The 24360-nt window shown below is 47.7% G+C and overlaps 1 protein-coding gene across 2 annotated transcripts in view; it reads right to left on the reverse strand.

Moving 5' to 3' along the window:
- LOC144829176 (enoyl-CoA delta isomerase 2-like) overlaps nt 1-24360 on the reverse strand; it is a 530023-nt gene that overhangs the window by 366604 nt on the left and 139059 nt on the right. For both annotated transcript variants that reach the window (XM_078688045.1, XM_078688046.1), the window contains exon 3: nt 21866-21964. In XM_078688045.1, the coding sequence (XP_078544171.1) occupies nt 21866-21964 (99 nt within the window). The remainder of the gene's footprint in view (nt 1-21865; nt 21965-24360) is intronic.

Raw genomic sequence — 24360 nt, forward strand, 5'->3', positions numbered from 1 at the left:
TTCTAATGACAATAGGAGATCAGAAGCTTTCTCTGAAAAGTTATTGGTAAGTTGCCAACTTCACCATCTAAATAAAAATAATATTTCACCCTAAATGTTTGAAACAAGGAAGCCCGGGGGGAGCAGTATACATTAAACAGAAATTATGCAATTTGGCACTCTGAGGAACTCCCCATAAAAGTTTTGCCAAAGAGGCATGGGCTTGGGACAGCCTTTCCTGCAAATGTTGGGGACGTTATATCATGCACCGAGTGCGCGACTCCGTGTAGGCGACTTAGTCACGAGACCCTTCCCAATCACGAGAGGAACTAGGCAAGGATGCCCCCTCTAGCCCCTCCTCTACGCCCTGGTGGCAGAACCGCTGGCTTGCGCTTTGCGGGAATACCACGGAAACGAAGGTCTAGGCTTCCCGGGCTACAGGATTATAGTATCCATGTACGCAGACGACACCTTGCTATACGTCTGCGACCCTGATAATAACTTAACATCCGTACTCAGGGAGGTGGTCCGGTTCGGGGCACTCTCAGGCCTCAAGGTCAACTGGACCAAGTCGCTGGCCTTCCCACTTACACCGTGCACGCAACAGGCGCAAATGGAATACCCCCTTCAATGGACCACAGACAGGGTCCGCTATTTGGGGATACACTTGCATACAGGCGCAGAGACTCTCCTCAGAGCCAACTATGGTACTGCGGTCAGTAAGCTGGAGGATGATGTGCTAACTTGGAGCAAGCTCCCTCTGTCTCTAATGGGACGCATATCTATAATGAAAATGGTTGTGCTCCCCAGATTTTTGTTCCTGTTCACTGCGTTACCAATTGTCCTCCCTAAATCATTTTTCGCACGACTGCAGCAGCAGATGACTAAATTGGCGTGGGCGGGTGGGCAGCCTCGTGTCCGATGGGCGACGCTTATGCCCTATTCGATGGGCGGACTTGGAGCCCCTGACATGGAGGCATACTATAGAGCGGCACAGGAGTCGCATTTACACACGTGGTTGCATGGCGCAAGAAACATACCTCATGTTCGCATGGAGACAATTTTTGCGCGACCAGACACGCTCCCACACACCACTTTCCGGCCATTGGATCGCAGGACGGGAGTACTGGACTCCATCACAGCCACGAATCATGCACGGCACAGTCTCTTGCAAATGCAAGGCGGAGCGCTGTTATATTCACCGGTAATGCCAATTGACTGGGCCAGGTGGCTGCCGCCGCTCCTGGAAAAAGGCGTCGTAGACGCCTTACATACACTAAACATACACAAGGCAGGGGACTTGTTCACCGATGGAGTAGCCAAGATGTGGGAACAGGCGCTGGGTGCTAAAAACGCGCCACCGTTGCAGATACGCTTTCAGTTTCATAGGGTCCGCAGCGCCTTAGGAAATCTGCTAGGTGGGGACATGGCGGAACCCCCGGAGGTCCCTGAGCTTACGCATGTAATACAAGCATTTACAATGCAATAGGTCTCGGGTTAATTAAGTTTGAGCTATTGGCATTGCTTAATATTGCAACACCAATTGCATCAAAAGTCTATAAATTGTAGGCCAAAAAAATGTGTATTTATTTTTGTAGCAGAGGTGGCATGCTGCGCTTTAGATGAATATATTTGAAAGTAAAGTGCGCCAATAGTTATTTGTGGATGCGTTAACAATTGATATGTGCACTGATGGCTGGTGGTGTGTGTGCCTGTAGAAATTGTGCACTGATGGCTGGTGGTGTGTGTGCCTGGTGGAAGAGTGCACTGCCGACTGATGGTGCATGTGCCTGGTGAAAGTGTACACTGACAGTGTGGTTGTGTGTGTGTGTGTGTGTGTGTGGTGGTGTGTGTGTGTGGTGGTGTGTGTGTGTGTGTGGTGGTGTGTGTGTGGTTGTGTGGGTGTGTGGTTGTGTGGGTGTGTGTGTGGTGGTGTGTGTGTGGTGGTGTGTGGTTGTGTGTGTCTGTGGTTGTGTGGGTGTGTGGTTGTGTGTGTGTGTGACTGTGTGTGTGTGACTGTGTGTGTGTGACTGTGTGTGTGTGACTGTGTGTGTGGCTGTGTGTGTGTGTGTGGCTGTGTGTGTGTGTGTGTGTGTGTGTGGCTGTGTGTGTGTGTGTGTGTGTGTGGCTGTGTGGCTGTGTGTGTGTGGCTGTGTGTGTGTGTGGCTGTGTGGTTGTGTGTGTGTGGTTGTGTGTGTGGGGGGTTGTGGCTGTGTGTGTGTGGCTGTGTGTGTGGCTGTGTGTGTGGTTGTGCGTGTGGCTGTGTGCGTGTGGCTGTGTGCGTGGCTGTGTGCGTGTGGCTGAGTGTGTGCGGCTGAGTGAGTGTGTGCGGCTGAGTGAGTGTGTGCGGCTGAGTGAGTGTGTGCGGCTGAGTGAGTGTGTGCGGCTGAGTGAGTGTGTGCGGCTGAGTGAGTGTGTGCGGCTGAGTGAGTGTGTGCGGCTGAGTGAGTGTGTGCGGCTGAGTGAGTGTGTGCGGCTGAGTGAGTGTGTGCGGCTGAGTGAGTGTGTGCGGCTGAGTGAGTGTGTGCGGCTGAGTGTGTGTGTGCGGCTGAGTGTGTGTGTGCGGCTGTGCATGTGCGTGTGCAGCTGTGCATGTGCGTGTGCGGCTGTGCGTGTGTGTGTGTGTGTGTGTGTGCGCGCGCGTCTCGAGCTGTGAATCCTTTTAAATAAAAGGAGAGGCGCGTGCACTGGTGCAGTGTGCGCTTCTGGGTATGCACACAGACACATACTCTCTCTCACTCTCGCACATACCCATACGAACACACTCTCACATCACATACACACAAACACAGACACACACAGACTGTGCTGGGGCAGGGCACAGAACATGCCGTTCTTGCCTTGAGACTCCATAGAGTTAGAGCGCATGTACCCCGGGAGGCACACACAACACAGGCGTGCATGTGCGCCTCGAGCTGGAATGCTTTTAAATAAAAGGAGAGGTGCATGCAAGTTATAGTGGCAAATGGCTCCAGGCCATAACGTTGCAACTGTAACTAAGCAACAAAGCAAGGTGGTGACCTGGGGGGGGGGGGTGTCCAGGTACAGCGCGCATGTAGTGTGTGTGCACCATGCAGATGAAATACAGTGACAGGCAAGATAAGATAACACACGCAAGAATGTAAAGGCCTGAGCCAGGCCTCATTGATGGATGCCATACCTCGCTCTATGGCAGGCTGCCTTCTGCTCGTGTGAGCGATGCGCTTTAAGTGTGTGTGTGATTGTGGGCGCCCGCCCAAGCCAGTTTTTCCCGCACAAGGCCACAAATATAGCCCAAAAACTACCCCTCTGCCAGGCATGGGTTTTTCCCGCACAACTGGGAAAAAAGTCGCCCAATTGTGCGGGAAATAGCCCAATCTGGCAACATTGATGCAGAGTCTGGTGACTGCCATGGGAGGGGGGGTCCTCGAGTGTGCCTCTGTCCACAGATCACACGTCCGTACCCTCCCCTCCCCCACGGGGACAGGCCGCCTTTGTAGCGCCTCATCTGCATTCACCCGGCCCTGCCGGCGCCTTCCAGGGGGAGGAGCTAGCTGGGGGAGGGGCTGGGGAGGCCACCGTGCACACAGCCGGGTCCCGGGGAGGGGTCAGTGGCCCCAGCATTGCATCCAGCCTGAACAGGGGGCGGAGCCAGGGGGAGCAGCATTGCATGGGGGGGCAGCATTGCCTCCAGCCTGACCAGGGGGCAGAGCCCCAGCAGTGACCACGCGTTGCCCATGCGGCCGGGGGCCCCTCCTCTGCCTCAGATCACACATTGCATCACACCCCCCGAGTGCACCGAGCCCCAGCCTGCATTGAACTCTAACCCGGCGCCGCCCCTTCCTGCTGGGGCTTCGTGGCGCATGTTAGAGCGGGAAGGAGCCCGCAGACCTGAACTATGTGCCAGCTGGAGGCATCGAGGAGCTAAACTAGTGCCAGCCAGTGCCAGTGACCCGGGGAGACGCTAACCAGCGCCTACGAGCCCGGACGAGGCGCTGAGGAGTGACTTACCCGCATCAGAGGAACCAGCTAAGGAGCTAATCTAGTGCCACTGAGCGCCTCGAAGCGCTAACGATTGAGAACCGAGCGCAAACCACCCCCATTCAAAAACAAACCAGTGCCAACTACAAACGTGCCCAGATGAAAGAGTGGCACAGAGGACTCTGCTAGCGCCAAGAAGTGCCCACCAGAACCAACCAACCGGCGCAGAAGCCAGAGAGCGCCTAGACAGGTGGAGCACTAGCTTCGAAGCACCAGATCTGAACACAGCGGGGACGAATCAACGACAGACACTTGGTAACGCTGGCACCAATCCGAGCCAGTGAGATCAAACATGCACTAGCCCAGGCCTAGGAAAGCCACGCACAGTGCCAAGAGCCACCAGCTTCGAAGCACCAGGGGGCAAGAGAACTGTGAACAATCACCACAGGGGGCTTTGGTGCACCCGCGGGGTCGAGGCGTCCGCCAACAGCCAGCGCTGTGCCAACAACACTGACGAGCACCAGCCTCTGTGCCAACACACTGCCAACACCACTGTGTGCACAAGCAACCACCTCTGTGCCAACAGCCACTGACGGGCACCAGCCTCTGTGCCAACACAGTGCCAATATCACTGTGTGCACAAGCAACCACCTCTGTGCCAACAGCCACTGACGGGCACTAGCCTCTGTGACAACACAATGCCAAAACCACTGTGTGCACAAGCAACCACCTCTGTGCCAACAGCCACTGGCGGGCACCAGCCTCTGTGCCAACACAGTGCCAACAACCCCTGCGTGCACCAGCAACCACCTCCGTGCCAACAACCGCTGCTTGCACCAGCCTCTGTGCCAACACCCAACACACTGCCAACAACCACTGCCTGCACAAGCAACCACCTCTGTGCCAACACCCAACACAGTGCAAACAATCACCTCTGTGGCATCAACCAGCAGAGTGCAAACAATACCCAAGCCAACAGCCAAGCATTAACACACGGGAGGCAGATAGCACCAACAATGCCCTGCCCTCCTCATGCACAGAAGCAACCAGCTTCGAGCGCCAACAACACCTGTGAGCGCCAGTGAGAGCACGGACAACACCACCCCGCACCGGTGAGAACCAGCACCGCTGCCCAGAGAAGCCCCAGAGAGCAGCAGCCAGCACTGGGGAGCGCCAAGAAACCCCAGAGAGCAGCAGTGGGCGATGAGTGAGCGCCCACAGGGGCCACCACAGAGCACCAGTCAGCACCGGGGAGCGCCAAGAAATCCCAGAGAGCAGCACTGGGCGATGAGTGAGCACCCAGAGGGACGAGGGGCCCCTACAGAGCACCAGTCAGCACCGGGGAGCGCCAAGAAGCCCCAGGGAGCACCAGTCAGCACCCAGGAGCGCCAAGAAGCCCCACAGGCACTAACAAGAGCTAGGAAGCGCTATTGAGTGGAGGCCAGCTTCACTGCGGGTCAAACAGAGCCAGTGAACTTTAGCCAGCCCCTCCCCCAAAGGTCCAGGGAGTGGGGCAAGACCCCACCCGCGTGCCCTCTGACCACAAAGGTTTCCAAACCGTACCGCAGCCGGGTCCAGGGCAGGGAGAACCAACAAACATCTGGGGCCGCTTCCTCTTCCAGCCATTTGTGAAGTGTTCTGGGGCCAGGGCCAGGCTAGTCTTCAGCTCGGCACCGAAAACAAACAACCAATCAGCAGCAGGAAGTGTCACCGAGAGACACCGACGGAGCAAGGTAGCCCCAGCGAGGGCCAGTGCCTAAGCGCCAACAGGGTCCGTCTAGAGCCAAGAGGCAGTGCCAGGAGCAGAAAGGAGCTGCACCAGGTCGCACCGCCCAAGCGCCAACAGGGTCTGCCTAGCGCCAACCAGCACAGTCGCCAAGAGGCAGTGCCAGCAGAGAGGAGCTGCACCAGTGAGCACTGCTGAAGCGCCAACAGGGTCCGGGGAAAAAGTTATTGGGGTGTAACAATACAATGTGTTTTCCACTTTAGTTCCCGTAGAAATGTTGCTTACCTGTACAGCAAAAACTGACCGATGTAATGACTCTGAACTTGGCATAAATGTTGACTGCTACTCCAAGCGTGCTTTTCTTGCTTTCGTGTAAATTCATCCAGCAGTTGAAAATTAGTTTCAAAAATTCGAAGTCTTCCCCCAACTGCAGCTGGCTCCGATAAGACAAGTCAAAACGAAACCTAAGAGCTGCGCGCGTGAGCTTCTACCGTAGACAGCTCACGTCGAGCGGCTCTTAGGTTTCGGTTTCCAAGGCGCATGGCAGAGTCGGATTCCGACGCGTGCGTCCCAATCCCAAGGCGTGCGTCAGAATCCGACTCTGCCATGCTTCTAATGGTGCGCGCGGCCACCTCTTATCTCCACTCGTTAGGTCTCGGCTAGAAGCTGACACGATCGCTATAGTTCTCTGCGAGAACGCGCTTCTAGCCGAGACCTAAAAAACTACCTCACCGAGGGGACTACTGTCCAGTATATACAACCTTACACAAACGACCGCGTGATACCCCTACACTAAAGCACGACTTGCATGGCAGGCTGACTTAGATTTGGTATTGGACGACGACACATGGCGATACTGCTGCACTGTAACTAAGAAGGTTTCGCTTAATGGCAAGCATAGACTTACCCATTTTAAGTTCCTAAACCGAGTGTACTACACCCCTGCACGTTTATGCAGATACGGCTTACGAGACACCATGCATTGTGAGAGATGTAACGCCCCAGACGCAGACTTCTTACATCTAGCCTGGCAATGCCCGGGTGTTTGGGACTTCTGGTAAAAGATTTTTACTGAAATGAGCCAACTAACGGAGGTTGGGATTGCCCCTGACCCACTACTGGCCTTGTTGGGGTACACTAAGAAGCTACCGAGGGCGGTTAGGAGACTCGTAGACATGGGTCTACGGATTGCTCGCAGAGTGCTTGCTTGTTGCTGGATGAGAAGCCTGTTGCCAACTCCCAAACGTTGGGCGCACGATATGCTTTATTGTTGTACACAATCTGAAAACTATAGCGAGTTACAACCCCCCACCAGCAGGCCCAAAAACTTCTGGAGTTTATACCACACATATTTGTTGAGCAAAAGCAACAATACTGGACCCACACAGACGCAGGGAGCGGAGGGATAAGGGGCATGCAGGCATTGGGTTGGTTTATTTATTATAGCTGTCATTCTGCAATTGTTCTGAACTAGGCACGGAGTCCTTTACCAGTGGTGTGACAGATGTATGTGGAGAATGGCCGCCTGCCCGGTTTTGGGTTGTTGGCTAATTGGCCGTGTACATCATTTATTGAATAGTCGCTTGAACACTGTGTTCACGATGGTTGACGACAGAGTCAGTGGGGAGGGGGGGGGGGGGTTTGGGGAGACTGTAGTACCAGAATGTTGTTCTTTCAATGGAAATGCAATAAACAAATTCAATAAAAAAAGAAATTCAAAAAAAGTTTTGCCAAAGATCAAAAGAAGTCAAGCTGGATTGTTTCGAGATTTTCTAGAAATATCTGTTGTATTCCATTGATCAAAGAGCACTACTGACTGATAAAGAGGAAAAGTGTTGTAGCAAGAGTGCATTATCAATAGTACCAAAGGAGACAGGGAGGTCCATAATTATTACGATTTGTCAGTCATCCATGTCAACCATCATTCTCAGGTTGGTGATAGCCAAGGTAAATACCAACCTGGTGTTTATACCAGGTCTAAATCCTGCTTGACAATTCAGCAAACTTATTATCGTCAACAAATTTCTGAAGTTGAAAAGTTATTGTTTGATGAAAAGCAATAAGGAAGAGAATGAACCATCTAACCTCGCTAACAATCAGGCAGAAGGGACATAAAAATGAGCAATTCAATCAATCTGAAAAGAAAGAAATAAAATATTATCAAAACTAATAAAAGACCAGCCCAGGCACAGTCATAGTTGCAAGGAACAATTCGAGATAATAACACAAATAAATGAAGCTAGCGTAAAAGCGTGTCACGTGAGGTTTAAACACCTCTTGTCATGAAATATGAAGAAAGAAAAAAGGGCCAGTGACTAATATCAGGATTCCCACATCCAGTATCAAAGCAAGGTGTCCACACTTTGGGCACCATTTCTCTAGTAAAGGAAAAATAAACAAAAAGTGAGATAGAAAAAGGAAAATATGAATAAGGGTGTCATCACTGTGGTAAAGTTATTTGATTTCTTCTGAATGATTCAGTCAAGATAAATGAACACAGCTGACTGCACAGAGACTTGCCTACAGAGGTCTGCGTGTAGGCCTAGGAAGTTAGTGTCAGAAAGTGGGTTACCAATTAATAAGGGCATAACCACACCAATTTAATAAACCACACTTTGGTAGGTCATTACACCATCCAATGAGAAACTTTGCTTAGCCCCTGGGAGCTGTGGCACAAACAACAGGTAATGCCCCAGAGACCTGTTAAGTTCAAGCAATACCAGACAACATTTAAGTTAAGAACTGACAAAAAGAATTCCAATTTAGAAAAATCAAGATCAATGTAATTGACATTATACCTCAAAAATTGATTGAAATACCTGAAAATATGGACTTTGAAAAATATTTTTAAGTAAAAAGCCACAAAGAAAAGATAAAAGAAACTAACACACAAACCAGATTCAATGTTGACAGTGGGCTGGGACCAAGGTGTGACATGTAAGCCTAGTAGGTAACACTGTTCACAGTTTTTATCTTTAGACTTGGTTCAGTTCTTCCAACTGGACAAGGCAGGATGTGGAAGCTGGCAAAGGTCCCTTTAAGTCTGATATGCGGTCATCAAGCTCCCTCTGATTTTGGGCCGAATTATTTGTGCAGGTCCGTGCCACATTTTGTAGCTCCCAAGCTTTATTCGCCACTGAAACGAGGTTACTGCCTTGCCCACATCTTAAGTCCCATGCTCCGACCTCACCTTTTTGGCTCTCTATTTTATTTATTCATTAGGCCAATGCAGAAAGCTGCAGCCAACATGGGCTCCACATGGTTGGTTTTCTTTTTGGTAGTCCTGTGGTAGTATTGAATGCCGGATTACATGGGTAGAACAAACTGACAACTGTATACTTTCTAAGGGACTTTTAGTGCCTTGGTACAGTCATTCATAAGTCAGAACAAGCATTTGCAATGCAATGTGTCTCGCATTTACGCAAGTTTAAGCTTTTGACATTGTAAATGACAATGCCTTTTATTTATGTTTTAAAAACCAAAACATAAATCAAAGGCATTGTCATTTACAATGCCAATAGCTCAAACTTGCATAATTGTTGCAGCCCTCCCCCAGTAGGAGTTCAGCTAGAAGGTGCTCCCTGACAACAAAAGCTATTAACCCCTTCCATGCTGCCGTCGGAACACTATCTGCCCAGTGCTGCCGTCGGCCAATGTCCGAAGCGGCCCCGCCCGTTTTGCGGAAGTGCCGCACTTCCGCAAAATCGCGGGCGCATGAAACGGGTTAAATAACTGCCGAAAACAAAACAAAAGCACGAACCATGGCGGAAGTTGCTTGCTCTGCCTACTTCAATCAACACACACACCCAAAGTCCCCCGGGTCGCGCCGCTCACTCCAAGGGCTTCACTGGACTCTCACCTGAAAACACCCATGCTCAGCTTTGTGTACTAACAGCGAGCACATTCTGTGAGAATGCATGCTTTTGATTTCAAAGTCTATTTTCTCCAAATGCGTGCTCTAAATTTAAGACCTGTTTCAGCTCATGAAATCTTGGTTTCCTGGCAGATCACAGATATATCTCTATGCAGACCTTGCAAAGCGTTCCGATACCCTAGGGTCAAGTTTGCTAGGAATGTAATACTGTCTGACTGCCATTACCGTACTAGCTATCCAGATCAAGGTCTTTGATAGGGAGAAGGTTAGTTGCCTGGTTTGGGTATAGCCCACTAATGAACTAAACTGGTCTCTCTGAAACAAGGTAGGGACCTCTGGTTGCAAGTGGGGAGATAACCACAACAGTAAAGTCTACCACCACGTTTACAGGACCGTGTGTGTATGCAGTGCCTCTTGCCTCTACTATGGCAGTGGCAGTGGAATCTCACTGTCAACGGCCATGTTGTACGAGCTCTGTGGATCATTAGAGTGCCCTGGTATTACTCATTACTGTCGGTCTGTCAAATGTCACAAACAAACACACAGCAATAAGTTGGCAGAGCGGTGAAAAGGCGGATGCTCAGACGTGAGTCCCGTGCTCTCCATGCCACTGGAATCAAGCTATCCTGGCTGATGAAGGCTGACAGCCAGAAACCGGTCCTAGGATGCTTGATTCCGGTCTAGGGAAGACATGGCTTGGCAGTTCGGGCTGGACTGTTCCCATGAGGCACAGGGTCAAGATTGATTTGCATATGGCCATGTCTGAACTGGGGTGGTGTGGTGAGCAAAATAACGATGGATTAAACCCAGATCTGTGACTGGGGTGAATGTTTTGCCATTTTTCAACATTCCGCCCATCAATTGTTGTTTTTGCATTGGTCACCCCGAGAGGGACAGTTATGCTCAGACGTGAGTCACATGCTCACCATGCCACTGGAATCAAGCTATCATGGCTGATTAAGGCTGATAGCCAGAAACAGAAATTAAGCACATTCACTAATGTTTATTTAGGAAAATGCACTTACGATGAAGTATCTGATGGCTCTTCTTAATTCTCCACCAAATGAATCTGTCAATGCATATAAATCTTTTAAATCATTTTACCATTGAATTAGCACTTGATGAATGTATGGTAACTAAGTAAATTTACTAATGTCTGTTTTACATTTGTTATTGTTGACCCCAGTAGAGGTCTAAATCAATTAATAAATAAATCTATGAGGACTACTACTATGTACCAATGTTTGTTTAAGCTCAGAAAGTCACTTCTGATCTAGCCTACAGCTCTCAGGTGCTCAGGACAAGCTCTTAGCTCTCAGGTCTCCTCTCTCCTGCCAGAAGTCAAACCAGGTGCAATACACTCCATTCCCAAGATGAGCAGTTGATTTCTGGATGAACTCTAAAGTGTAGCTGAATCATACTAGGTGTAACACAGAGGGTCTGTTGTAAAAGATTCCAATATGAAAAGTAATTGTTAATGAGACCTCCCAATGCATTCTGGTTTAACAATTTCATGACTAGTGCCTTTGTCACATCAATGTGTTCTGGGAGAGTCCTTAGTTTGAGGTCCTTGCTTGCCTCGCTAGCTTGCTTTGAATAAGCAGCTGAAGGTAAGTATTGCTGGTGCTGTTGATACTGTTGATGGTAGGATTGTTGGGGATTTTGACAGGATTGATACCGGTAGGCCTTAAATCTTCCAATGTAAGTAAATTGTTCTACCCCTCGAAAAGGTTGAGGTCTTTTTTGTAATAGAGCAAGTGATCTGCCAGTATTGTTATCAGCCTTTTCAGCAACATGTTTGCCAAGGAGTGCATCCCTATCATACAGGTATAACCAGGATGTTGATTTAGAACTTTCAGCCTGATTCATCAACGGGACGGTTTGCGTGGCCCTAATAGCGAATAATAGCGACTCGCTATAAAGGACACGCAAAACGGTATTCATGAATAATTTAGAGAAAATAAAGCGAATCGCACACGGCCGCAAATACCGGTTGCGACTTTCGAAAATCGCATATAAATCGCTATTTCCGGCAACATCCGGTCGGAATAGCGAATTCTCTAATAGCGAGATCGTCAATAGCGGGACCTCAAATAGCGCGAGATCGGGAAAACGGGAAGTCGCATGTCGAGCACAGCGATGACATCACAACCATGAAGCAGCCAGGGCCCACCCCCATACACCACAGTGAGGCAGACCTCGAGTCAGCAACTGGAAGAGCTCCAGCAAATCTGTCAGGAAAGTACTGAGCAAGTACAGTGCAGCAATGTCGGAGGAGCCAGTTCCTTGGCCCAGCAACACCACAGGGCGGAAGAGAAAGCTAAAATTCTCCGAGCAGGAGCTGGAGCATTTAATTGAAGGGGTGGTGGCCAACCACTCCAAACTGTTTGGGAAGGACTCCAGGAGGGTGGCAGAACAGGAAAAACGCATGATCTGGCAGGGTATAGCGTCCACGGTGAACTCCGTGGGTGTGGCCGATAGGTCACTGGACGAACTGAAAAAACGCTGGTACGACCTCCGAGGTCGTGCCAAAGAGAGGGTGGCTGAGCGCCTTGGAGAATCATCGGGCACAGGAGGGGGAGAACCTACAGTCCCTCCAAACACCCCCATGGAGGACCAGGTAGAGAACACCCTGGAGACAGAGGCGGTCATCGGAGTGACTCGTATGGACTCATCCCGCACCACCCAAGACACCCGAGGTAAGTGGCATGCGACTGCGAGCCTGTCCCCTATGAATGTCCATGACCAATTAGCCTCCCATATTGTTCCATAGTCATGCCATCGTTCCACATCAGGTAATGCCCTGAAGCATTGTGGGACATGTAGTGTGGCCACAATGTAGATTTACCACAATGCAGCCAGACAGGTTCCAAAGTACGCAAAGCCATAGCCAGTCAGGGAATGTCACCCAGCATGCATGTAGCAACTGCACGTGTGACAGATACATGCAACTAATGAACGTCCACTTCCCCTCACAGGTGGTGCAGACAGCAGCGACAGCGAGAGGCTGCAAATAGATGAGGAGGCACCGGATGAGGAGGAGGTGCTGCCACATACACAGCCACCAGCCCCTGCCCCAGCAACTACTCCCGCAGCCAGATCCACCACCAGTGTGCCTCTTGCGTCTGGCGCAGCAAATACTACCGCAGCCAGATCCACCACCAGTGTGCCTCCAGCCCCTGCCCCAGCAAATACAACCGCAGCCAGATCCACCACCAGTGTGCCTCCAGCCCCTGCCCCAGCAACTACTCCCGCAGCCAGATCCACCACCGGTGTGCCTCCTGCGTCTGGCACAGCAAATACTACCGCAGCCAGATCCACCACCAGTGTGCCTCCTGCGTCTGGCTCGGCAAATACTACCGCAGCCAGATCCACCACCAGGGTGCCTCCAGCCCCTGCCGCACCAACAACGCCTGCCGTGACACCACCAGCAGCTGGTGCTTCTACATCAGGGCCTGCGACAGCGCCAACACAGCGGCCACCCACTGTGTCAGGCCAGCAGAGCAGGCGTGGCACGCCTCGTCTGCAGACCAATGCACCTAGCAGCAGGAGGGGGAATGGACCGGCGCTGGTGAGAGTGAGCGTGGAAAGACGCATGCTCCGTATACATCAGCTGCAAGCACGGCAGCAAGGTGCCATACAGCTACAGCTGTACAACATTGGGCGCAATGTTGCCGGAGTGGGGGACCGGATGGACCGCATGACGGCAGCCATGGAAGGTGTGGGTGAGGGAATGGCCAGCATGACTGCAGCCATGGCAGGTGTGGGGGAGGGTATGGCCCGCATGACTGCAGCCATGGTGGCCAGCACTGCTGCAAATACATCGCAGAGCAACACAGCACGCCGCCGCCACCGGCAGCTATTGACCAGGCTGACCGCCTACACCAGGTCCAATTATATAATTAGCAATGCCACATCACAGTTGTCGCGGCGGTCCCTTGCGCAGCAGCTGCAGCTCATCCAGTGCTGCGAGGATGTGGCCAGGGTCCTTGAGCACCTGACCAGTGCCGTGACAGCACTACACGTCCTGATCTACCTGCCACTGTTGGGGGTGATGATGCCAGTGAGGGGACATCTAGTTTGAGCAGCCACTCTGCCTCACACGTAGGGACACTCAGGCGCAGCACCAGGCCCACAGCAGCTGCACGTGCCATGGATGAGGATGAGCCACAGAGGCGTTTGGGTGGTACGCGCAGGAGGCGCACATGACTTTCTATGACTCTTACAGGCACAGGCTGAGTATAAGCCTGCCCTGTCCTTTCGCACAGCAGTATGCTGAAATACTGTTAGCAAAGACAACATTAATAGTTTTACCATTATTGTGAATGAAACAAATATATTTATTTTAGCAGCACACATTGGCGTAGTGTCATTATTGATTTCTGCATGCATTTGTGATTTGTGGGGTGAGGGTGGAGGGTGCATCAGAAACTGTTCAGTGTGATGTGGTTGCGACGTCTGTGGCCTTCAGCAGGATTCTCCCCGTGTGCAAGGCGGGCATGAGCAGGTGGCCGGTCGTCCCCTTCAGATTCACTGCCAGATATGTCGACTGGTATCCGGCGCTTGGTTGCAATGTTATGAAGTATTGCGCAGACAGCCACAATGCGGCAGCACATTGCAGGACTGTAATACATGGCCCCACCTGTCTTGTGCAGTATGCGGAACCTGCTTTTGAGCAACCCAAATGTCCTTTCTATGCAGTTCCTTGTCCGAATGTGCGCAACATTGTAGCGCCGTTGCTGGGGTGTAGCAGGGTTGAGGTATGGGGTGAGGAGGTAATCACGGAGGGCGTAGCCACTGTCACCTGAATGAGAGGAGCAGAGGGTGAGTGCCTGTGCTGCGCTGCTACTTCATAGCAATGTGACATTGTCGACAAAGTGTACTTACCAAGTAGGTGTCCTTCCCCAAAGTCTCCCCTGGCCAGTCGTGTGTGGAGGCCGCTGTGCCGGAATATATAGGAGTCATGTGTACTCCCTGGGTACTGGGCCACAATGTCAGTGATGTAAGTCTTGGCATTGCAGACCATCTGTATGTTGAGGGAGTGGTAGGACTTCCGATTGCGGAACATATACTCCGTGGCAGCTGGTGGGCAGATGGCGACGTGGGTCCAGTCTATGCATCCAAGTACATGCGGAAAATGTGCTACATTGTAGAATTGCAGCTTGGTCAAGTGCAATTCCTGTTGGCTGGTGGGAAATTTTATGTATCGGTGTAGCTGGGTCAGCATTGCGTCAACAAAAGTCTTGAGGCAGCGTGACATGGTGGGCTGGGATATCCCCCCAGCAGCCGCTACTATCCCCTGGAAGCTCCCAGAGGCCAGGAGGTGCAGGCTACACAATACCTGCACATGTGTAGGCACCGCATTGGTACGCCTTGTTGGGTGCTGCATCAGGGGGTCAAGGTCGTGTATGAGCTGGATTATCATTTCCCCATTTAGCCTGTATTTAGCATATATCTGCTCTCTTGTTTGTCCCAGCAAGGTCACTCGCTGGCGGAATATCCTCTCCTGGATCTGGCCTCTCCTCCGTGCTGCTCGCTGTAGCCTTCGGCGCCTCACGACCATGTACATTCCTGGCATTGTGAAACTCCAATGCAGCTGCTGAATGTCCTTATGTGTGATTGGTCAGCCCTGAACCTGTTACTGATTGGCCAACTGTTTTTTGGATTTTTTTTTTACATGGCTTTTATGGTTACCACTTGCTTTGAGTTGTCCTTAATTTGAGCCGCGCAATCAGCGATTTATGGGTTTTTCTCTATTTGCGGTATTTCATGAATACCGATTGCGATTGTATAGCGAAACCGCTATTTATTTCACAAAATCCGTGGATAGTCGCATTTTCCGATTCGCTAGTGCTCTCCTACCGGGATTGTGCGATTATTATTGCGTATTCGCTATTATGTGTTTGCGATTTAATGATGAATGCCGATTACCGACATTGCGCCCGCAATTGCATTTTCGCAGCTAATGCGGGCGCAATTTAGCTTAATGAATCAGGCCATATGTCCTGCCTGAAAGTTGTTGGTTTCAACCATTCCTGCCTTCGGAGGACATCTGCTCCTGCTAGTTGACGGAAACCAGTAGATGCAATACATCTAAAGCACAGTCAATCATTTCCGATAATAATTTTGCCCTTCAAAAAGGATTTCTTGTGCTTCTAATTTTTTGTCTTCTGGTAATAAATCCATGTATGCGAAGATGTCCGAAAACATTTAATGATCACAGCATACAAGAATGGGCAGGGGGTTAGCTGCTCTGACCATTGTTGCAGCTTTGGTAGAAAACATTTTAATATCCAGGCACCTTCCTTCCTGGTCTCGAGGAGTGGTGCTTGGTGCACACAGATTTCTTGCACAATATTGAGTTGTTTGCAATACTACAGAATCGGCTTTAGGATGTCCAATGACAGGCTGGAGAGTTATCTGGTGTTTCATACTTTTTATTCAGATGAGGAATGACAGCAGATACTTTTGCTGGATTGTTCATTACTTTGACTCCCTCATGCCAGATGAAATCTATAATGGCAGTTGCCTTCACAGACTTATGACACTTCTTTATTATCCTAAAGAAAGCAGTCTTTTTGACTGGAATGGGTACATTAAACATTTTGAAAGCCCTTTCCAAAAGTGGGTGAAATCCACCAATATCATCCAGTGGTAAGTCAGCCGGCATAAGAGTAGGTGGTAGAGATATAGGGGCTAAATAATTGTAACACTGTTGCTTAGATGATACAGGCTTGGAAGGTTTGGGAATCAGTCAGTATAAATGTTAGGTCGATGACAAGAGCTCTAGGGACCTGTATCATTTCTTCTTGATGTCCATATTCTTGTTCAAATGGTTCACATTCATCAAAATATTGAACTGGTCTGACCTTTCTTACTTCAAGGATATGAGTGTGTTTAGAGAAATATTCATCCTCCATGTACTGGTCATCCTGATGCTCAGCATGGAGGTCAGTTAGACTGTAGGATGGGCTGTCCTCCTCATCAAAACACACACGATGATGGACGAAATGCTGCATAATGGCAAAACATTCATCCCCAGTCACAGATCTGGGTTTAATCCATCGTTATTTTGCTCACCAAGCCACCCCAGTTCAGACATGGCCATATGCAAATCAGTCTTGACCCTGTGCCTCATGGGAACAGTCCAGCCCGAACTGCCAAGCCATGTCTCCCCTGGACCGGAATCAAGCATCCTAGGACCGGTTTCTGGCTATCAGCCGTCTTCAGCCAGGATAGCTTGACTCCAGTGGCTTAGTGAGCACGGGACCCACGTCTGGGCATACCATTCCCACATAGGGTGAACAGCAAAACACACAAGATGATGGACGGAATGCTGCACAATGGCAAAATAATGATGGATTAAACCCAGATCTGTGACTGGGGGTGAATGTTTTGCCATTGTGCAACATTCTGTCCATCAATTGTTGTTTTTGCATTTGTCACCCCGAGTGGGACGGGCATGCTCCGACGTGAGTTGCGTGCTCTCCATGCCACTGGAATCAAGCTACCCTGGCTGGTGAAGGCTGATAGCCAGTAACCAGTCCTAGGAAGCTTGATTCCGGTCCAGGGAAGACATGGCTTGGCAGTTCGGCTGGACTGTTCCCGTGAGGCACGGGGTCAAGACTAATGGTAAAGGTGACACTTTAGTAAGAGATATAAGCTTGGTTGTTAAGGGCACTGGAATGCCTTTTTCCGTGATTGGAATGATTTTTTTCCTCTCATCTACTGTATCTTTGTTAAAGGTTTGATTGTCATTGAAGAGAATGTTGTTATCAATGAAAGAGCCGCCATTGACAAAGTTGTTGATGATGTGGTTGTCCCTGAAGGTACATGCTTCGTTGATGACTTTGGCAGGGAGTTTGACAATGGCTGCGCAATAGTTAAGTTTGTCGTTGACAATTGTTTTGTACCTTATTACTTCATGGAGTTGGAGACCCAGATCTTTTACCTTGTGATAAGGGTGTAGTAAATATATGCATTCTTTGTGGGGATCACTGAATAAAGCCGCCCCTTCCCATAGGAGACATAAAAAGACTAAAAAGGCCCTTTTTGGAAGTTTCTGACAGTGTTCTGTCAGATTATGCCTACTCATTCTTAGATAAGTGGAAGCCCACAGAGAAATTCTGGTGGTAAAGTGAAAAGTAAGCCTTTTCTGGAAGATAGATGAGCCGAGCTCAAGGAGACTCCCATCACACAATGTATGATAGCTCCTGAAGTGAGTGGTTAACAGGATACTGAAGTCTGGCTGGCTGTAGTTTGGTTCTTTTGAAATGAAGCCAATTGGTTACTAAATAGGATGTTTTATGGCCTATTTAGACTAGGTATAACAGCATTGCCTTGCATTTATACTGTGGGACTCCCACTTCGATGACATGGAATCATTCAAGCATGTCAATCTATAAAAGTTCCAATACTGGAGAAAAGTCATCTTTGGATTGGAGCAACCCAAAGAGCAAATCAGTTCCATGACTTGAAGGATTCTGCATTTACGTACAGGATGGCACAGTTAATCTAAATTTATACTGAAACTTACAGATCTTTTTTGTAATTCCTAGATGGTGGTCAAGCCTTGAGGGCACTAAAGACTTGAGGGCCCACAAGGATCCTAGTCTTAGAGGTGCAGATATTAAATTCACACTTCTTTTGTATTTACTATTAGTAGGTGTGTAAAAAACAAAATATTTAAATCACACCTCAAATCCGTTACTTCATCTGACATGCAAACACAACATACAAAAGGTGATGGGAGGAATGCTTGCAAATAGTCTCAACCACTGCCAACTAGTCTGAATAGCATTCCAACACATTGTTTTTCGTCCAGTGTGCCACTTCATGCACCACATTATGGAACTTAGTAACATCTATGTGTAGTGGCTTACAATGATGACATTTAAGACTTGTGGAATGTTCACTGCTGATGGTTCCTTGTGTGTGTGCATTTTATTTAGAATGTAGAATACACTGGTGCGTTTGCCGGGAACAGTTGGATTTGCCCTTCTCTATATTGGCTGCAGTGCAGTCTCTGCCAGTGAATAAACCCAACTCTTAACCCATTAATTGTAGTGTGTCGTTACTGCAATTATTAGGACGACGATTGGCAGAGGACTGCCGAACTGACGAAAAAGATGTAATGCCTTGTATGGAAATCTTCAAAAACATTCCTCGGATGTTCGTTTGTTGGCTTTAAACAAAGGAGGAAGATTTGGCACTGAAGTGTCACCGACAAAAGCACGGGTGCACTCTTGAAGATCGTGGGGCTTTTTTGGTCTCCCGGAAGAGAAGCCAGAAGGTATGCTTTAACGCATGCAAAAAAACAGCTAATGGCATTTCTTTTTTTGGGGGGGGCAACAGTTCAAAGTACTCTTCATGGGAACAGTCCATCCCAAACTTCCAGATAAGGTCCCCTCCAGAAAGGAAACCAGAAACAATAGACCGAATGTGGCCTTATTAGGCCTCATCGGGGAGGTATGGTATACTTTGGAACCGTTTAAGAAGAGCATACAACCCACATCTGAGCATAAACTTCGGTGTTACACCAAATACAAAAAGGAAATGGAAAGGATGCAGTAATGCAGCACTGGTAATCCCTAAAGCTAGCATTCAAACCTACAGGTTTAGACTATCTGTAAGCATTACCCCCATCACCTTTTGTGTGCCTGAACACAAAATAGAGCCATTAATGGCGCTGGCTTTTGAGCAAACAGGATCTTCAGTCACATGTAACTGATGCAAGGCAGCCCTCTATATCCATTGGCAATCAGAAGCAAACTTTTGCAGGATTCGGGATAAGAAAATCTGCAAACTTGTCAATATTTTCCTGCTGCTACTGGCTATAGCAGACATAACAAGAACAGTATTGATCTCAGAAAGCAACACAGGAATTTTAGTAAGCTTTCTTGTTCTGAATATGAATTTACACTGAAGAAATGAGGGGACCAGACCCTTTCCCTTGACTACAATAACCACAAGGGACAGTGAGGGTTTGTGTTCATTGTCTGAAGTAGAAGAAGTTGTGTCTATATTAATTTTCTGTTTCTTAGCAACATGATAAACGTGTTTATTTTATTTATAATGTTTTATATAGCACTAGCTAGACCCGTAGGTATCAGAGCGCTTTACATACACAAAGGAAAAAAAAAAGATTGCATAACATCGCAGGACATGAGGATGCATAAAGATATTAGCAAAGACATAATACTTATGTATCCAGTGAGGGGATAGAGACGCAGGGGGTTGACACCGTCAGATAACCACCATCCTTGAAGGTCAAAGTGAGGTGTGAGTCCATTAAGTTATTGATGTCTAGGATGGTTGACTTTGTCGGAAAGTATTGGTTGAGGAGAAGGAGTTTCAGGTCCTTTTTGAAGCAAGAGAAGGAGGGGTTGCATCTGAGGTCAATCGGGAGTGCGTTGCACATCCTGGGTACGTTGCCAGAGAAGGACCGGCACTGGGTCATTTTCTTTTTCAGTTTCGGAGGGATGAGAAGAAGTGAGTTGGTGCTTCTCATAGTTCTGGATTTTCCTGCTTTTACTAGTTTGCTGTTTAGGTAGTTTGGGGATTGGGTGTGAAGGGCTTTGTGTGTGATGCAGGCAAGTTTGTAAATATATCTACCTTCCACGGTAAGCCAGTTGAGCGCGTAGAGGGTTGGTGAGATGTGTTCAAATTTTTTACACCAGTTATGAGTCAGGCTGCCACGTTAAGGACTGCCCTTAGTGGGGCTAGGTGAGCTTTTAGTGATCCTGTTAGGATGGCGTTTCCATAGTGCAGTTTAGAAAGGACTAGGGATTGTACAACTGTTTAGAGATCATCTTGAGGAATGAAAGGTTTAATTTTCTTGGAGTTTTAGAGAGTAAAGAGCTCTTTTTGCAGAGTTCTTGATGTGGTCCTTCATTGACAAGTTCTTGTCCAGGGTAATGCCTAGTGACTTTACCGAGTCAGATAGGACGAGGGAGCAGTTTAGAGCATCAAGCTCCTTCAGCCAGTCTTGAACTGGTTAGTGGTTACTTTTCGAAGAGAACAGCATTAGTTGTTTTGTCTGGGTTCAGTTTTAAGTGGTTTGAGTTAAACCAGGTGTGGATCTTGGTTAACGTGGCATTGAGGTGTCGGACGCCGCTGGGTGACTTGATTTTGTGGTATATTTGTGTGTCATCTGCATAAAGGTGGTATTGAACCCCTGCTTGTTTCAGAATAATTGCAAGGGGTTCCATGAAGAGATTAAAGAGGGATAGTGAGAGGATCGATCCTTGTGGGACTCCAAGATTGACTCGTGTTGGTCCAGAGAGGCAGGAGTTTATTTTAATCTGTTGCGAAAGGTGCTGAAGGAAAGGAGTGAACCATTCTAGTACTGTGCCATTAATGCCCGATCGCCTCCTCAGAGTCTCAAGTAAAGCTCGATGGTTTATTGTGTCAAATGCCGCAGATAGGTCAATAAGGATGAGGAGACAGGCTTCACCTTCATCTAAGGCTCTGTGGATATTGACTCAGTAGTCTCCTCAGTCCTGAAGAAGGATCTGACTCACTAGCATCTTGAGTAGATGAATGATCTAGCTTTGGGAATATGAATGAGGTATTTTAAAGGAACAAACAATCATTAAGTAATCAGTCAGAATATTCATATTCAGTGATGGTTTTTGCTAAAGCAGATGAGTAATTGAAATGGTCTGATTCTTTTTCCCTAGGAGACATCAAGGAAGTAGGAAAATCCTTGCAATGGAGGTGTTCAGACGGTGTTGAATGGACTAAAGAGACAGCATTCACAGGGTGCTGTTAGGCATTCCATACACCTGGCCTTGGTAACTTAACGTTAGTCAAGAAAACAGGCTGATAATTACCATAAATAGGAGGACGATTAAACTCATGTTCAGGTAAGCAATACTGCGTACTGCTAAACCAATCCCGGGTACAAATCCTACCAACTCAAGAGGAGAGCAAAGATCAACATCTGAAGTAAGAGCTTTAGCCAAGGGCCCATCTAATTCTTTTTGGGGAAGGGCGGATTTAGTTAGGGTCAACCTTAGGATGCTCATAGGAGGCTGAGAAATTTTAGCGAGAGAAACCCTCATGCATCACAGCAATAACAAAGATTGGTACCACCTTCTAATGATTAGTTTAGGTTCCTAAACAGATAGTGATCACCAGTGCTTTACAATGTTTTCATCTCAGGGTTGTAGGATGTCTAACATGTGCCTTTTGACAAACTCATACAGAAATGTATGCAGGTTGAAGATGTAAAAGACAAAAAGAAACAAAAACAAAACACTCAAAAACTATTTTCTACAGTAATAAAATGGCACTGTAAACAGGACAATCAGCTACATACTTACCTGCGATAAGCTACCCAGAGACTTCCATGCATCCCATTTGGCCTTATTGACAAAGTCCATCATACCTGGCTTTGGTGCATTACAGGGACCTTCAGTAGCCTGGAGAAATAATGGAGAATACTTCAACAAGATTGTCCAAGACAAATCCAATAGTCAAAAAGCATGTTCATATTTTAGCTGAGCAACGTGCCTAGCTTAAAAAAGGCATACATAGAACATACAGTAAACATTAGAATTAGTAACAGTTAATTATGCACTCACTGCTTCTAGCAAAGCCCTGCCAGCTGTATGCACTGTGTTCACCAGCCAACATAATCCACTAGTGCAATTACTTAATTGGGGTCAGGTATACTCTCACTTCCGCTAATGATTAATTTTAGCCACTCCTTCCTAACTCTATTTATAACATTTTATATAGCACGAACCAGACCCCAGAGGGTATCAGAGCGCTTTACATTTAGGATCATTGCGTTACAGGTTAGATCAGTTACAAGAGCATAGTAAGGTACAGTAAACAAAAACAATGTTGCGAGAATTTGAAGGAGGGAGCGGAGGAACTCCATAGCTGGGAGACGAGGAGGAACTGTGTCCAATGTCTGTCGAAATTAATTAAAGGGCATTGAGAGCAAAATGATTTGCAAAATCTGAAGTAAGAAGTCTCACAGTTAGTGGTTATGTCACATCATACCAAACAACAACAGGCGAGCAGGTCATGAAGAAGATAGCAGTATCTGTGGCAGCGGCCTTTGGACCGCTCTTTGAATCTGGTAGTACAATGACAAAATAATGCACCAGAATCAGACACACAGAGACAGAGGGAAGGACACAGACCAGAGACAAGCATGACAACAATCAGCAGTTATTTAAATTATGCATGAGTAGGTATACAAAATGACATACTGTGACATATCACAGTGCACAGATACACATCCACCAAGTGTAAAATGGTTCAATAATTTTCTGAGAACATGAGGACTGTGTTGCATATTGTAATGTCAAATTTACTATGCGACTGCATGGTTAAAGGACAGTCCCATGTTCAAGCATGAAAGTTGCACAAGTGGCACTTTTTAAAATGTATTTTCCTTGTGTACGTATAGGAAAACTATCCATGTTCTATAAATAATATACATATATATATGCATATGTAGACTTTTGAGTGAGTGACACTTTTAAATCGACTATTAAGCTAATTTTGTGCATGAATATTTTAGTGAGGAGAAACTACAAAATAACGTAAATAAATGTCAGAGAATGTGATACCATACAAATAATACTAGACACAGTCAAGCAAGGACACTGCCTGCTCACTTGACCAAGAGACCCTCCATGTTAGCCGATTTTGCACTGGAGTTTTCACATGTGTTGGTCATCTATTTCTATGGCACGCCTTTTTATACTCCTTTATCTCCACCACATCTGCGGAGTTTAAAAACCTACTTTAACACAAAATGTTCTCATTAGGCGCTGATCACATAGAAATGAGCCATTTGTAGAGATCTGCTGATATTCCAAGGGAAAGCTATTGCTGCGGCGATTCTACTGTATGCCTGAACTGATTAGAAAAGGAGCTGAACAAAGGGAGCAAATGAAATTTACTTTGAGTTAACCCTTCATAATTGTGGCAACTTGGGCTTCCATTCATTGACGGTGAAATCAGTCAAAACACCTGGGGGAAAACATCCTTCGTCTACAGTGAATTCAAAATCCCATACATTTGCCTATTAATTGGCAGTGGGGCTTCTAACAATATGGCCCTAAAGCCAGTGAGACTGCACAAGGAGTAAATGACCTGATGCATTAACAATCCTACAATCTGCGCATTAATGACTGATAACTACAGCGTATTCATGGATCCCGATAGAAAGTGATACCTACGAACTCTACCAGGAGGACTGTAAGCGATCCTCTCGTTAAATCTTTGTCATACCTGAACTACAGCAAACATTTCTGAAGAAAAATTGGTTACAGGGACAGCACTGTAAAATAAAAAGTCATTGCAGTGAGCTGTGCAGCTGTCTTACACCACCCTTTGACTGATCTGCTCTGCGTTTTTCTCAAAGTTCGCTTACATTGTTCCATATTGTACCCTCATCCTTAGTTGATTCGTAGCCACGCTACAGCTCCATCCACAGTTGGTGGCTTATGATTGCTACAGCTCCATCCACAGTTGGTGGCTTATGATTGCTACACCTCCATCCACAGTTGGTGGCTTATGATTGCTACAGCTCCATCCACAGTTGGTGGCTTATGATTGCTACAGCTCCATCCACAGTTGGTGGCTTATGATTGCTACAGCTCCATCCACAGTTGGTGGCTTATGATTGCTACAGCTCCATCCACAGTTGGTGGCTTATGATTGCTACACCTCCATCCCACAGTTGGTGGCTTATGATTACAGTTTCTGACCTTTAGTCTTTTTAACTGTACTCTTGATGGCGAGGATCACTGTATCCGTCTTCTGTAATATATTAGAAGTCTCCCATAATAAGTGT

Source organism: Lissotriton helveticus, chromosome 4_1, assembly GCF_964261635.1.
Source record: "Lissotriton helveticus chromosome 4_1, aLisHel1.1, whole genome shotgun sequence".
NCBI lineage: Eukaryota > Metazoa > Chordata > Amphibia > Caudata > Salamandridae > Lissotriton > Lissotriton helveticus.